We start from the raw sequence: 15,682 nt of genomic DNA on the forward strand, positions 1-15,682 counted from the left end.
GAGCCGCGGTGAGATAACTAACAAGTACACCACCGGTTGGCTGAGCTTGAAGCTGGAGCTCATTGGGTCTTGGTTTGCTCGGATCGTGTCATTCGGCTCCCGTGTCTTCTCATGTGAATGTCTCAAGGGCCCCTTGATTCCATGACTTGGATTTACTCTTTCATATGACCAAGGAAGTCACCGGGTCTGTTTAACCACAGACATCAAACCTTAAGTGTCACGGTCTTGCCTTCTCTATGGGCAACCCCTTGCAACGACTGTATTCAAACCCGTGGCAAACTCAGTGTTCCCGTGATGTGTCTTTAGTTATTACGGAAGAGACTTGTGCAGCGGTGATAAGACCTGGGGAGAGGGAGGGAGCCTCCCATAACATTCGTCTTCAAATAGCTGAAAATCCGAGAGAGAGAGTCCATACATTTATGTCCACGGTTCCAAAGATCAGAGTCGGGCAGCATAGACCCGGTAGAACTCCGATTTATCAGAGCTGCCCATCAATCTTACTGTCAAGCCCGGATTCCTCCGCAGACACCCAAGCGGTCGAGGGCTGTACCCAGACCCGCGGCACTCACTTCGCGGAGCAGCCTTGACGTCTGCAAGACGCGCGCCCGTGGTCTCCTGGCAACGGCAGACGCGGAGCCTGGGTCGGGGACACTTTTCCCAGTCCCAGGGGAGCCCAGACTGGGTCGCCTTTACCATGACCTCCAAACAAACTAAGAAGAAAGAGGTGCATCGTATCAACTCGGCACACAGCTCGGATAAATCTAAAGAGTAAGGGACCGCTGCCGGCCCAGCCCACCCCTAGCCCAACCCCTAGCCCAACCCCTTGGCCTTCCACTCGTCCAGGGGCCGCTTCACTGTAGCAAACTGCCAGCGCGGGAGTTTACTGGCCTCCTTGCAGCTTCTTTATCTACGGTGGGAACTCAGACGGGAGATTCTTGAGTCCATTCCTCCCCCATGCCCGCTTCCACCCACCTCCTCCCCAGAGCCCCTAGTTTCGCTGCTGAGCCAGCTCCCAACTGTACCCGTCCTGCCCGCCCCTCCCCCCCTCCAAGGGTCACTCCCACTCTCCGAAAGGTTTCAGAAGAGGGGCAGGGTGGGAGGGAAGGGGGGGAATGAATCTTTTACTTTAAAAGGTGATTCCCTAGTTTGGATCTGCCCCAGTGCAACATCTAAAGACCTCTAATCAGATGATAGCAGACGTAAAATGGGTTAAACAAGTTAAAACTATATAAATATGTAGTTCATGTTACTGTTTACTCCAAGAAATTATACAGAGCCGAGATCATAGACTATATATGCCTCTCTATCCTGAGGTGTCTGTATATGTAGTTCCTTATTATTATTTTTTCTTCTGGTCCCCCCCCCACCCCGAAATACCAAGTCACCAATAGCACAGACTTCGGTCTATCATTTGAACTCAACAAAATCGCTAATATTTATTCCAGCTATGAGAGAGTGTCAGCTGCCAAACCTGCCTCAGAGGGGCCACTCACTTCCTCCTGGCTGTGTTTGTGGCGGGTGCAGGAGGCAGTCAGTACGTTCTTCTTAACTGGATTCTCACATCTTGGATGCCTATTTCTTCGTCTCCCTCCTTGCCTAAAAGATCGCATGTTGGACTTCTGTTCTGATCCCTAGCATTCCTCCCTCCATGAACTCCCGTCCCATGCTCACCTCCACACGCACTATTCCTGATTCTCTAGTTCCTAGTGCTTCCCTCTCTCACAAGCAGACTTCCAGCTCCCTGGCCGAGAACCCGTCGATTCTAACTCGTGCATCGGCCCTACTACTCGTCTAACTTTCCATTGCCCTCATTCACATACTGGCCTCCTCTTCATTCCCTGGGACACCGGGACTAGTGCCTGCCTCAGGGCCTTTGTACTTGCTGTTGCCTCTGCTGAAAAGCTCTTCTCCCCGGATGTCCGTGAGGTTTTCTCCCTCACTTCCTTGGTTAGGTGTTTACCTAAATGCCATTTTTTCTCATGTCAGCTTCTTTGGCCAATCGGTTTAAAATCACAACCTCCACTTTTCTGCCAAAGCTAAACAACTCCCTGTTTTCTTTGCTGCTTTATTTTTCTTCATTAAATTTTGGCTCATTTAACATGCTATAGGTTTCCCTTTTTAAGAATTGTGTGTATTTATGTTAGACGGTAAGTTCCATGAAGGCAGGGATTTTTCTTTTTCTGAAGTACTGACTCCTTAGTACCTCGAGTGATTCCTGGGTCATACATAGTAAACACTCAAAATGTTTATTTAATGAATGAACGACAGTGATTAAATAAGAGATTATAACATGATTGCAAAAAAATTTTAATACCCTAAAAAACAGTAATGATGTTTATAAATCAATACACATTGAAGGCTTATAACTTTTAAGGAACTTGGGGAAAATCTTTGACTTTATTTAAACAGTTTTTATCCTGAAAGAGATGAGACTGTTAACTCCTGTAAGGAGCTGAGCAAACCAGGTGCCATGTAATACAGTATGTGGTCTGGTCTGGTCCTCTGATGGTTGATCGTGTCCCTGCCGGTAAGAGGCTAACTCTTTCCTTGCCTGTCCTTCCTATTTCTTTTTGGATGATAATGTTATTTCTTTTCCAGGAAATATCTGTTTAATTATGTCTGTATGTGTGTGTGTGTGTGTGTGTGTGTGTGTGTGTATCTAAAAGGAACAGTAAGGGCAAATAATTATACAAAACCTAGCTAGGCTTTGCTAGAAACAATCTAATGATCATTAAACATCAAATTGTTAGATTTTCTGCAGCATTGTATGATAGGTTGTCAAATTACCATTAATCAAGTTTATCCTCCCAGTCACAGGTGAAAGGTAAATAAAGTGTCACCCCAGCATGGGGCCTAGGGATCAAAGTCTAGCAAGGCTCCACTGTAATTGTCATTTAAATATAGTGGGGACAGAGTAAGTTTTTATATGCCATTTTACAGCACCTTGTGGTTATCCATCCAACTAACTCTATCCAATATGGTGCTAGATACACTTCCTGCATGCATATTTCTGGAAATGAAAGGAAGAAGTCTTCAGGGCCTTGAAAATGGCCATCCCATAGAATCTTATTCTCCTAGACAGGCCCTCTGTGGCTTATAGCTTTTATTCCCTAAAATTGCGTGTCAGATTGGGGACAGGGACCATGTCTGGCTTCTGCCTAGCCTGGTGGATAGCACCTGATAACCAGTCACTATTGGTTTATTAAATGAGTTTAGTTTCCCAGTTTGGTTTTCATTCCTTCTGAATTTGATTCAGGACTAGTTCTCCTCTTTCTTATCTGATTCACTGTTGGAGGAGTTGGAGTTGAAAAACTGAGATGTTACAACCAAGAAAGCAGAATCACCTATGTCCAGTTGTGACCAAATTTGTTAGTAACTATGACTTTGAATCCCCAAGAAAAATTATGCCAGGTAACTGAGGGGTTGTTTTTATATCAGAGTATCATATTTCTACTTTACTTATTCTCTATTTCTCTGTATCAAAAAGAATAAAATCTCTCTTGCAGGCTTCATTCTGACACCAATGTTGTGATATTGGACATGCCATTTTTCCATTTTGACACTCAACTTTCTCTTCTTTAAATGAAGGGCCATGTCATTAAAATCGCCCTCAACCCAACATGTTCTGTCTTCTCTTCTCTGCTTTTTTCCCCAGACCTTTGTGACTTTTATCAGATTTATTTTTTTTACCGACACTGGGCCCATAATAAGTGAGGGAATTTTGTATCTAAATATGTAAAACTTTGAACTACATGTCATGGAGAAACACAGATGGTTTTAAATATCGAAATGATGACTTATGAGGCATAATTTGAAAACCATCGGCATGGAGCTCATGCTGGATTAAGGATCAGGTTAGCAAGAACTAGGTGGTCACCTGAGATAACAGGGGACACGTGGTTCTGGGGCCTCTCGATGGCAGCGAGGAATATTTTTAAAGGGGGAGGCGAATGGGTGTGGAGCAGGTCTGTACGATGATTGTGGTCAAAGCCTACAAAAGCCGAATTCCTGATCTTTAGTCGGAGTGGCAAAAGGTGCTATGCTGTCCAGTGGTGATGTCACCGTGCCTGCAAAGACAAGAAACAAAAAAGTGTAGATAAAATTCAATTACAGTGTTCTAAACACCTTGCTTTATGTATTCTTGCATTCCCTTCAGGGCCTGGTTGAATAATGCGTGTTGAATAATGTGTGTGTGGTTTAGCTGAGTTGAACTGGAGACCTGGTTGGCAGCTCGGCCATGAAGCCTGAACTCGGAACCAGAGAGACTGAGGCCCAGAGGGAGGAGGCCCTGCCGGTCACCCTCCCAAGGCAGGGCGACACTCGGCCTGGGTCAGGATATGCATCAATGTCACAATTTTTAAATACAAAAATCTAGCCATAAAGCCCTGATTAATGAGGATTGTTGTATCCCGTTAGTTTTAGTAGAGTCTGCTGTCAGAAAATTTCTCTTGAAATTTCTGAGCATGTGTTTAATAATTCATTGAAATTTGACATAGTTTAAGAATCATCTCTGGCAGTCAAATGTTTTTTTTCTTAATCACCCAGGTTTTAGTTTGTTGAGTTTTGGAGGTAAAATGGTTCCAAATTTACTCGGTAGCATTTTTAGAGTAGTAGAAAGAAGTTAGATTAAAAAGATTTAAATTTATAAACTCATAGAATTTGTACTTCATTATTACCTGAAAAGATAATCAAATTCATACTTTGAATTCATACTACTAACATTGTTGTTAATGCTTCTAGATGAGCAAATTAAAATTGCCTCAATCAACAGTAATTACTGCAAAATATATTGACTTCAATATTTCTTGGACATTTCTAGGTGACAGATTATTTAAATCAAGGGATTAAATAATCTATAAACTGGCTGTGCCACTTAATGTGAAATAATTATTAAAAACTGTATCCAAAATGAATTAAAAATATGTCTTTGATATGATTTTAATGATTTATATAAGGTGAAAGGTTAAATGGAAATAATAGAAATATTACTAATCTCTCTCACTTTCACCCTTGACAAAGAGGATATGTATATATTGTCACAAGAAGTGTCCGACCAGGTGCTTTGAAATTCTAATAACATTCCCTACCAGGGTAGGTCCAGGCTACTTAATTCCAGGTTCTAGGGCTATAACCGTGCTAATTTGTATGGCTGACTTAACATACAGTACATTCTTAGGGTAAACAAATATTTATATTTTGTATGTATGTTTGTTTTTTTCCTGGTGTCAAAATGCAATAGTCCAAGTACGTTGTAATTATCCTTACCCCATCTTTCTGGCCTGATGAATATCGGAATTACATTTGTCACTGCAGTTAAAGTCCACAAAAGAGCGGCCTGCCCTCTCTGCGCCCCTTTCCTCCCTCTCACTCTTTCGTCCAGGGCACGTGGCCTCCTTCCCCAGCTTCCCACAGTCTCGGAGGTCAGGTCATCTCAGAGCTCCGTTCTCCTCACCTTTGCTTTCAGCAGCATTTGTTTCTCTCTCTCTTTTTTTTAAGATTTGTTTATTTATTTTTAGAGAGAGGGGAAGGGAGGGAGAAGGAGAGGGAGAGAAACATCAATGTGTGGCTACCTCTCACGTGCCCCTGACTGGGGGCCTGGCCTGCAACCCAGGCCTGTGCCCTGACCAGGATTCAAACCAGTGACCCTTTGGTTCACAAGCCGGCACTCAATACACTGAGCCATACCAGCCAAGGCAGCATTTGTTTCTGGGGAGTACTGCTTAGGAGGATATTCAGAGAAGCTATCTATTGAGTCGGAGGGGAGGAAATGTATCTAGATTAGTCAGCCTTTAATGAATAGCCGCAGGTTATCAAACCTTATGGATACACTGACAAAAGGAGAGAAAGCAGGAAGATTTGTGAATGTTTTGCTTGCTTTTGCCTCAGGTATGAGTCAAAAGCACAATGAAACTTTAACCAGGTAAGGTCAAGTTCAAAAGTGAAGGCTGCACTGCACACACTGCCAACAAGGCCCTTTCTGCATATTATTATAATGAATTAATTAGGAATTAGAGGCAAAACCATGTTTGCTCCACCTTGGATCAAAGTCTGGGGGGAATTCAGGACTGGTTTCACCTTAGGCAAAGAATAAGCTTGTGAGGAAAATAGCTTGGAGCTGAGCAAAAGAAAGAAGAAAAAAGTGGCTAATTGGAACCTGTGCAGGTATTAGCCTCCGGGTCCTGCAGACCTGTTGTTGCTTTCACAGAGTTTGGTTAAAAATCACCACAGATATGCATGTTTTTGTACACCATGTGTTCTGCATCCTCTTTATAAATATCAGCTTTGCCGCTGGAGGTGTCATGTCCTGGGAAGTGGCAGAAGCTGAAGATCCTAGCAGCTTCCTACAGGGGACCAGAGCAGCAGAAGGCACTGTAGTTTGTTTATTCCTTTCGGTCTCTCAAGAGGGGTTCAGCTGCCTCCAATGAAACAGGTGCCCCTCGAGCTAGATCGATCCTTGCTCGTCCTTTCCTGGAGCTCTCCTTCCTCTCTCTCTGCCCGTTTTGCTTCTGTCTTCCACTCCCCCGACTTCAGTCATTCTCCAGCGGTCTTCCTTTGTTTGCCCTCTTCTCTCATTTGATGGTCTGAAACAGCCATCCCCGATTAAGGTGACTAAGTTAGCATCTGTGGTTCTTGTCATGCAAGTGAGCTCAAGCTCACTTGGATGTGCTCATCTACTCCAAATTCAATATGTCCAGAATGAAGGTCATCATTTTCTCTCCCAAATGTATATTCTGGGGTGAGTGAAAGTAGGTTTATAGTTGTGAGTACATGAAACACGAGTTTATTCTTGTATTATTGTTTATTACCTATTGTATTACAACGGTAAACCTGATTTTGCCCACCTCTGTGTTTTCCGAGTTCATTTTAGAGAATCTTACTAGCACTTCCCTGACACCTCAAGTCTAAAGGGCAGTTGTCTTTGACCTCCCCTCCCCTCTGCTCATTCTTTCCCATTGGTTTCTGTGCTCTTTCAATTTCCCCTTCGAATTGCTTCTCTACCCTGGCTCAGCATTCATTGTCTCCCTTGCCATCCTCTAGCTTGGGCCTTTATTAATTCCAGGTAGAACCACTGAGAAAACTTTCTAATTCTCTTGCCTTCAATCAGGGTGTTTCTTATCCAAATTACTTTATATATAATACTGTTAGTGATTTCTTAATACATGATTCCTGCTTTGAAAAAAAAAAAAAGAAGAAGAAGGGGGAGAGAGAAAATGAACTGTGTGGGCCCCAGCCAACCCCAGCTCCCAACCTACCACTTCCATACAACTCACATTCTCGACTTTTCTGCCTTGGTAGCTTTTCCCATCCCAACTCTTCCTCTCACCCAACCCCCAATTCTGTCCGTTCTTTCAGACCTCTTTTTCCATAAAGCCACCCTTTAATTTTCAAAGCTGGAAGAAATGTGTGTGCCTCGTCTGTGCTGATAAAGCACTTTGTTTTTAATGTTGTTTAAACTCTTTCGCTTTTGCCTTCGCACTCTTTGTTGTTGTATGTATTTATTCCTATTAATTTCGCTATTTGAGAATAGGAACTGAGTCTTATTGGTCTTTGTGTTTACACCAACACAATATATTGAAAATGTGATGTTGAACTTTTAAAGTTAAATGCCCGATTAAATAATACTAAGAAAACCAAGAGAATAAATGGTCGACATTAAAGTCCAGCTCTAACAATTTCTAATTTTTAAATTTTTTTAAGTTTGCGGTTTATTTTCTTACATATTTAATATTTCTGATGAGTGTGGCTCAGAATGGCTGTAACCCAAATTAAATCAATTGTGTAATTCTATTCATGCTTTCATTACTCCAGGGTATTAGCTGAGACTACTTAAGAAGGCATGCTGGATGCACATTGCATAAATAAACTGCCTCCCACCATGAATAAAATTGTGTCCTTACCCTGAATAGCACGCTTGAGGAAAACAATGGCAAAACTTCAGAGCCTTGTTTTATTGAAATTTTAATACTCTCACAGTGAAAATAATCTAATTAAAAGAATATGTAAGTCATACACTGGAGTTTTTCAATCTATTCATTTGTCTATTTTACATTTTCCATCTACCAAAACAAGCACTTGATTTTAAAACTTCTACCTTCTAAATCACCAGTCCTCTTTTCTGTTTTCTTTAGTCTTTCCAGTTCTGAACATTTTATCACTAAAATTTCCCAATGTCTCTTTATTCACATTGGTCCTATTTTTTCTTTGTTTTCTTCATATCTTTCTGTTCTTATTACAAAGCAAAACCCTTCTCTCCTTTATCTTTTAAGTAATTTGAAACATGTTCATTTTAAGTACCTTTTAAGTTGGCTGCAGCATTTCTTTTGCCTTGGGGAGCGATTTCTTTCCTTCTTTTTGATATATTTATTGACTTTCTCATGGTTTTCTGTATTCTTTTGCTTTGTAATGTCAGGTTTTTTTTTCTGTTGAAATGTCATAGATATTTAGAACTCAGGTGCACTGTTCTCTGCCCTGTATTTGGGTGGCTTTCCAGGATGACTTGCTCCTTACTAACCACTGATACTCAGCTGGGATAGACCACTGAAAGGGCAGGATGGTTGTTGCAGTACCAAAAGACTTCTTTTTTTCAAAATTTATTTTTTAGAGAGGGAAGGGTGGGAGACAGAGAGAGAGAGAAAGAGAGAGAAACATCAATGTGTGGTTGCTGGGGCCCGTGGCCTGCAAGCCAGGCATGTGCCCTGACTGGGAATCGAACCTGAGACACTTTGGTTCGCAGCCTGTGCTCAATCCAGCCAGGGCTCAAAAGACTTCTGTATCAGTTGGCAAACAGCTGCTTTTTCGAACTCCCTGGAGAATGTCTCTCTTCTTTGAACTCTGACTTCTCTTTGAGAACCCCAGGACCTGTCCCCAATTCAGTTATTAAATAGTTAAGGGACCCATAGGAGCCTCTGGCACTTTGTTCCAATACCAGAGCAAGGACTTTCTGAATGGTGGCTGCATTTTATGTGACCTTTGCCCCCACCCAAGTCCTAACACTGGGAAGCTGGAGCCTTTTCTTCCACGTGGGAAGTGCTATTCCTGATAGCACACCCATAGTGGAAGAGGGCACCCCCTGGCCCCATTTTTTCTTCTTTGGCCAGCCTATTTCCTCGTAGAATCACAGGAAAGCGGTGCATTTCCTGTTATGCCACAGCCTTAGTCCAGAGCTGGGCGCTCGTGAGTAACTCCGGTCACTGCTCACTCACAAAGCCGACTCTGGTGTCCTGACATTTACAGGTTAAATTCAGTTTTCTTTCCAAAATAGAATTCCAGACTTTTAATCTTGGACTGCCACTACTCCAATCCCATTCTTAGTACCTACTTCTGGATTTTATTCACTCTTCTAGCCGCCAGTTCACAACCACAGGTTCTTTCTATAATTAGACATTGACCTTTCTTAGTTTCAGGTGTACAACATAATGATTTGATATTTGTGTATATGGTGGAATAATCACCATAATAAGTAGTCAACATACATCATCATCAATAGTTATAAATTTTTGTGATGAGAACTTTTAAGATCTACTCTCCTAGCAACCTTCAAATATATAATACAGTATTATTAACTATAGTCAACTTGATGTACATTACATCCTTATGACTTATAAACTTTATAACTGAAATTTTATAGTGTGTATTTAAAGATTATCTTGTTCTCAGAATTAATGAGACCAGGAACAGTATGATTCAAATACTTAAAGGATGCTAACTGTATTAGGGCAGGATGTACACTCTGGCAGTGAACTTCAAAGGCACACTGCACTGAGAGTTCCAACACTTGTACAAGTTCATTTGAAGTTCACTGTATATATGACATTGAGCTTATTTGACCATTGTGCTTATTGTGTGTAGAGCACTATAGTGAGCTATTGGTCTGATACAAGATACCTCTGATTGTTACCAGTGTTGTCAGCCCTTTGTTCTTGAGTTCAGCCCAGAAAGAATTCAGAGCCAAGAACTCTAGTACAAGAGGAAGTGTATTTAGCATGCAAAGAGAAAGTATACACAAGCACAAGTGAACTGCTCAGAGAGCTTCCTAGGCCTTTTAGAAAGAAAGTCAGAGGCAGAAGAAGTGAGCATGGACTCAGGAGTCAGTTACAGAGGCAAAAGAAGGACCCCTGAAGATAGGTTCAGGGGGTTAGCTGGGGACAAGCTGCTGCTACCTGCTGCTTTCCTGGTTGTAAGTCTTGTGGGGAATCTTAGAGTTTGGGAGAAGGAAAGCAAAGATACACACCTGAAGAAAGAGGTGGGTGTGTTCTAGAGACAGAATGTGCCCTGGGTCTGTAAAGGCAGGAATCTTAAAGGAGATCTTAGGGAGGATTTCAAGGGGATATTCATCAGCTTTCCAGATGTCTTCTTTAATATGCTGACTCATCAAATTCATAGCACACAATGAGAGGATAAGGTCAGGGTCATGGTCTCTACTGATTGATTGGCACTAGGGTAGGGGGCCATTGGTCACTGAATCATTGCATTTTGTCCTGATGCCAGCAACGGTATCACTTCATCTGGTTCTGCTGCTTTTCTGGGCCTGAAACACAACTTAATGTTATCTCTAGTTTGATCAAAACTCCGTCTCTATGGTGAACAGACCTGAGGCTTTGTTCCTGAGACTGTTTGATGCTGATCAGAACCTCATTGTCCTGAGGGCTTAATGCGTAAGAAAGTGGTCCTGCAAGGGAGAAGGAGGCAGGTGAGTCAGGGTGCTGGATGAGGGCCGCTGAATCAGTTATGTGTCTCAGTTTCCGCAGTCTACCTGCTAAGGAGTCTACCTGCTAAGGAATCTTCCTGCGTCTTCCTATCCTGTCTTGTAATGAGAGTCTTTTTCAGTGATCTTCAATACAGATGGAAACAAATTTGACATGTTAAAAGGAAAGTAGGCCAATTAATTATAAAGCTTAACAGCTTAAGGGAGGGAGCCAGATCATTTACTTACACTTGACAGAATGAAGAGGAAAGGAAAATATAATCTCAGCAGGGTCTTTATTTTTAAAGGAATTAGATCTTCCTGTTCTTAAAATGGCTTTAATTTGAGCTTTCTAAATGAAGTAATCTCATCACGGTTTGGATGGATACAAAAACCACCAATTTCTTTTTATCCGTCACACCAGCACTCAGTAAAACAGAGACACCACAATGTACTGTTCTGCCTTGATTTCTCTATTGGCATTAGGAAAAAAATCCCCCTGTTCCCCTCAAAACTATTCCAGTCATTATTTTGTCATATTTTCTTACATGCTACTTAGGACCAGTCCTTTGCAATACAAATATTCTCAGACTTTCTTCTCCACTAAGAAGGTGGATTAAGATTTTTTTTTTTTTAAATAACAATACCTAGTAATGCCTACATAAAGAAAAAAAAAATCTCCAGATTGCAGAAATGAGGAGGGAACTCGGGTCAGAATGTCATGGCCCTGAGCCGAAGCTGCTGCTTCACTGGGGAAGGCTTATCGGTCTTATAAAGTGGAGTCTTTTTTTTTAATGCTTTTGATGCAGGTTTTGAGCACAAATGAGCAGAGGGAGTGCTCTGGCCTTAGATACAGGCACGGCTTTCCACGAGCTTAATTCTCTTTAAAAAGACGAATGAGAAAAAAAAACTACCCAAACACAGAAAGATTATAAGAAAGCTAGCTTTTCTCCCCCTGATGTCTGGCTGAAAAAAGAAAAAAAAACCTTTCTTGAGAAATGGCAACTCTTGGGTTGAGACTTAAATAGGTTTGAGATCTGGTTTTAAAGCACCTATGGGCTCCTAGACGGCTTACTTATTTTGGATCTCTGAAAGGAGAAAATTCAATATTACAGTGAAAAATATTCTTTTAACAGAGGATTGCCTTAGAGGAAAGGGATTGAAGGGAAATAAAACCCTGTTAAGGATGAGCTCATAATAAAAGTGTCCTAAAACACAGGCATATACAAAAGATAGGCAAAAGGCACAACCAGAGAACGAAGCATCATATTCGAAATAAAAGAAAAATAATCTGTAAGTAATGGAACGTGTATGTTTTCAAGTGATTAAAGATGCAAAGGAAGAAATCCAAATCCTAATAAAATAATTACATCCTTGCTATTAGTCAGTGCTGGAAGTCAATGCAAGCTACACTATCAGAATAGCAAGTAGGATGTCATCAATGCTGGCTTCAGGGTGTCAAACACCCTCTAGACCTCGGTGACCTTAAACAAGAAAGGGTATTTCTTATTCATACCAGCATGTGACTAGGAATTTATTGGTGCTTTAAAGTATGATGGATATGCATTCTTTGCTTCTTCCATCTCATGCTAGTACCTTTTCTAAGGCCTTCTCATGAGGATTAAGCCAGAAGATAGTGAGGAGGCATCTCACCGAATGTGTTTTGAGACTACAGGCGGGATACAACACCCCTCCCCACATGCTGTTCTCTAAAACACTGTCTAAAGGAGTATGGGAAATGTAGAAAGTGGAAAACAGAGCTGGTGAGCATCTGTTCAGTCCCTGCCTATAGGTAAAAATTGGAGACAGTATTAATTAGAAATGGTAAAAATATAAAGGCATGGGGTCTTTTATTTTATTTAAATGGATGACAAAGAGATTGCCTGTGCCGTGCAGACACTCTTGCCGGTGTTGGAGATGGAGGGAGCAAACGAAAACAACCCATGTTCCTACCAGGACACACAGCACAAACCCCACCTGCGGAAACACACAAGCACATACCTAAGAATTAGAGAATCATCGAGTGCTATAGAAATGAAGCGATATGAAAGGGTGCAGAGAGGTGAGGGCTGCTATATAGAATAGGGTGTTCAGGAAAGTTCTTCCCTCCTCTAACTCCGGAGTGTGACATTAGCATTTAGACCACTTGCTCGTTTTTTTAAAAAAATATGGCTTTACTAGACTCCCAGGGCATCACCCTCTGTTTTGTTTTTCCGCTTCACTGCTTGCTATTGCTGCTCTAACCTAATACCACACACACACCATGACTTAAAACAATGTGAGCTTATGATTCTGTACTTGCAGAGGTCAGAAGTTGAAAATCAAGCTCACCGAACTGGGGGGCAGTAAACACACAGTACGATAAACAAATGATGCCTTATAAAACCGTGTACCCAAAACCTATATGATTTTATGAACCAATGTCATGCCCATAAATTCAATTAAAAAATTAAAATAGAATAAATAAATGAATTACCCTTCAATAAAACAAAATCAGTCTCACTGAGCTGACACCAAGGTGTCAGGAGGGTGCATTTCTTTAGGGCGGCTCAAGGGAAGAATCTTTTCCTGCTTCTGAGAGGGGTCCACCTTCCTGGGCTGGGGCCTCCGTCCTCTGTCGTCAGAACCAGCAGTTTTCCATTCCTCTCTGCATCCTTCACGAGCCGCATCCCCCTCTCACTAGTACTGTCTCTTTCTTCCACTTGTGAGCACCCTTGGGATTACATTGCTCCCACCCAGATAATCCGGGGCAATCACCCCACTTCAAGATACTTAACTTAAAAATATCTGCAAAGTCTCTTTGGCCACGGTAGGCAATGTATCCACTGTTCTTGGGGATTAGGATGTGGCTGTATTTCAGGAGACGGGGGCATTATTTTGTTTACAAAACTGACTGCTTTTCTCAGTTTTCTTCTAACTCTCTCTGACTTTTAACATAAAATACCAGGGCAGATAGACAGCTGTACTGATCGTGATAATACTGAGATATTTTTTATATTAATAATAACCTTACCATTAGCCCTGAGCCCCAGACGTTTCTGCTTCCTGCCCTGGGTCCTGACCAACCCTGAGCACCTCACACACCTGACCCACTGTTTACAGTAAAGAGTAAACGTCTGGCTTAGCTGGGAGCTTTGAAGACATGACCTAGCCTCGTGACCAGGGTCCATGTAGATTGGCCAATGCTCGTTCCACACCAGCTGTTGCACGTTTTGAATAGTGTCTCTGGGAGTGCCTCTTCCTCATGTACACTCATTTCCTTTGCCGTTTCATTCCGTTTTACGACTTTAGCTATCATCCAAATGCTGATAGCTTAAATTTGCACTTTTAATTTAAATGTTTTCTCTCAAACATCAGAATCCTATAATTACCTCTTCAACATCTCCATGGATGTGAGATAAACATCTATACCACAACTCATTCAAAAGTGAAATGCTGCTTTATTCCCTGTTTCAATGTTGGCCCATCCCACTCTTTTCTGTCTATCCAGATTATCAACTCAACCTACTTGCTCTACCTTAAATATATACACTGGGGAGTATTTCTTGCCTCCTCTTCTCTTACCAACTGATCCAAACCACCACTAGCTCTCACCTGTTATTTCAAAGCTTTCCAAATTATCCCTCTTTCTTCTTTAGACTCTTCTTAACATAGCATCAAAAATGAGTATAAAATTTTAGTCATGTCATGTTATACATCTGCTCAAAGCCCTGTTTTGGCTTTCCATGTTATTCAGACTGGACACCGATGCCCTTCCTTTAGCGCAGGTCACCTGTCCAAGTTTTGGATCTCCTGTTACCTGCCTGAAGTCCTCTCACTCCACCTCCCCTTCAGCTCCGCTGAGCTCCTCATTCTTCTCCAAATAAACCAGGACACTCTCTGAATCTGTCTTCCTCGCTGTTCACACTTGCTGTTTCTTGTGTCCAGAACATTCTTCCCACAGATATCCACAGAGTTTGATCCTTTACTTTTTTCACTGTTTACTGAAATATTACCCCGTTGCACAGCACTTTCCTTAACACTGTACTAAAAGTTGTGCATCTTAATTCTTCAGTTCCCTTCTCCTGCTTTATGGTTCCCTAAACATTTCTCACTTTTAAATGTTGTATATTTTACTTAATTATGCTGTTTATTTCATTTCCACTCCCTAGAATATGAACTCCATAAGGTGAGAATTTAGTCTGGTTTGTTTATTGCTTACCTCAGGGTGCAGAGCAGGGGTCTAGCCTCATGTGTAATAAAAACTTGCCTAATATAGACCTTAAAATTCATAAAAATAAAAAGTCAAGGTTTAAAGATACAAAACTGTAATATACTAATAATGAGAGTATAACACAAGTCCAACTTTTCTGTAGAAAATTGATCAAAATATATCAAACTTTAAATATGCATATATTTCAGTAGAGTAAGCCTGTTTATTAAAAGGTATCCTAAGGAAATAATTAATGATGCATGCAAATATTTAGCAATAAAAAAGCCATTACAGTATTGTTTTTAATAGTGAAAAAAACTTAAATCAGACCCTTACATTTCCAAAATAGAAACTTAGTTGGATGAAAGGCAGTGTATTCATATAATGACATATTATGCAATCATTAAATTCATTTTTAGGTAAATACTTATTGACATGGAAACTATTAGCAATATACTTGTAAGCGGATGAAAGCAGTCTATAAGAAGAGTATGCTGAATGGCATCGTTTTTGAAGAAGAGATGGGCATTCTTATGTATTAGTCTGAGAGTATTCTTATGTATTAGTCTGAGAGAATGCACAGTTGTCAACATGGTCTCTGGAATGGGTTGGGTGTACCTTTCTTATTTATCTGATTTGCAGTTTTAAATTTTCTTTTTCAATAATAATCACATAGCACTTTTGCACTGGGAAAAATCAAAATTAAGTTTCTACTGATGTTCATAAAGCTATTAGTATTCTACGCATAAGGAATTTTCTTTAAGTGGGAATTGTGTATAAATATTTCCCTATATGACATCTTATAC

At 41.1% G+C, this 15,682-nt stretch overlaps 1 protein-coding gene across 1 annotated transcript in view; it reads left to right on the top strand.

Annotated features, from left to right (window-relative positions):
• Positions 1–635: 635 nt before the first annotated feature.
• Positions 636–15,682, top strand: part of ADGB (androglobin) — a 120,180-nt gene continuing 105,133 nt past the window's right edge. Inside the window, exon 1 of the mRNA XM_045843589.1 lies at positions 636–768. Within this exon, the coding sequence (XP_045699545.1) occupies positions 695–768 (74 nt within the window). The 5' untranslated portion in view covers positions 636–694. The remainder of the gene's footprint in view (positions 769–15,682) is intronic.

The sequence above is a fragment of the Phyllostomus hastatus genome, unplaced genomic scaffold (assembly GCF_019186645.2).
Source record: "Phyllostomus hastatus isolate PE091 unplaced genomic scaffold, TTU_PhHast_1.1 phas_contig_40, whole genome shotgun sequence".
NCBI lineage: Eukaryota > Metazoa > Chordata > Mammalia > Chiroptera > Phyllostomidae > Phyllostomus > Phyllostomus hastatus.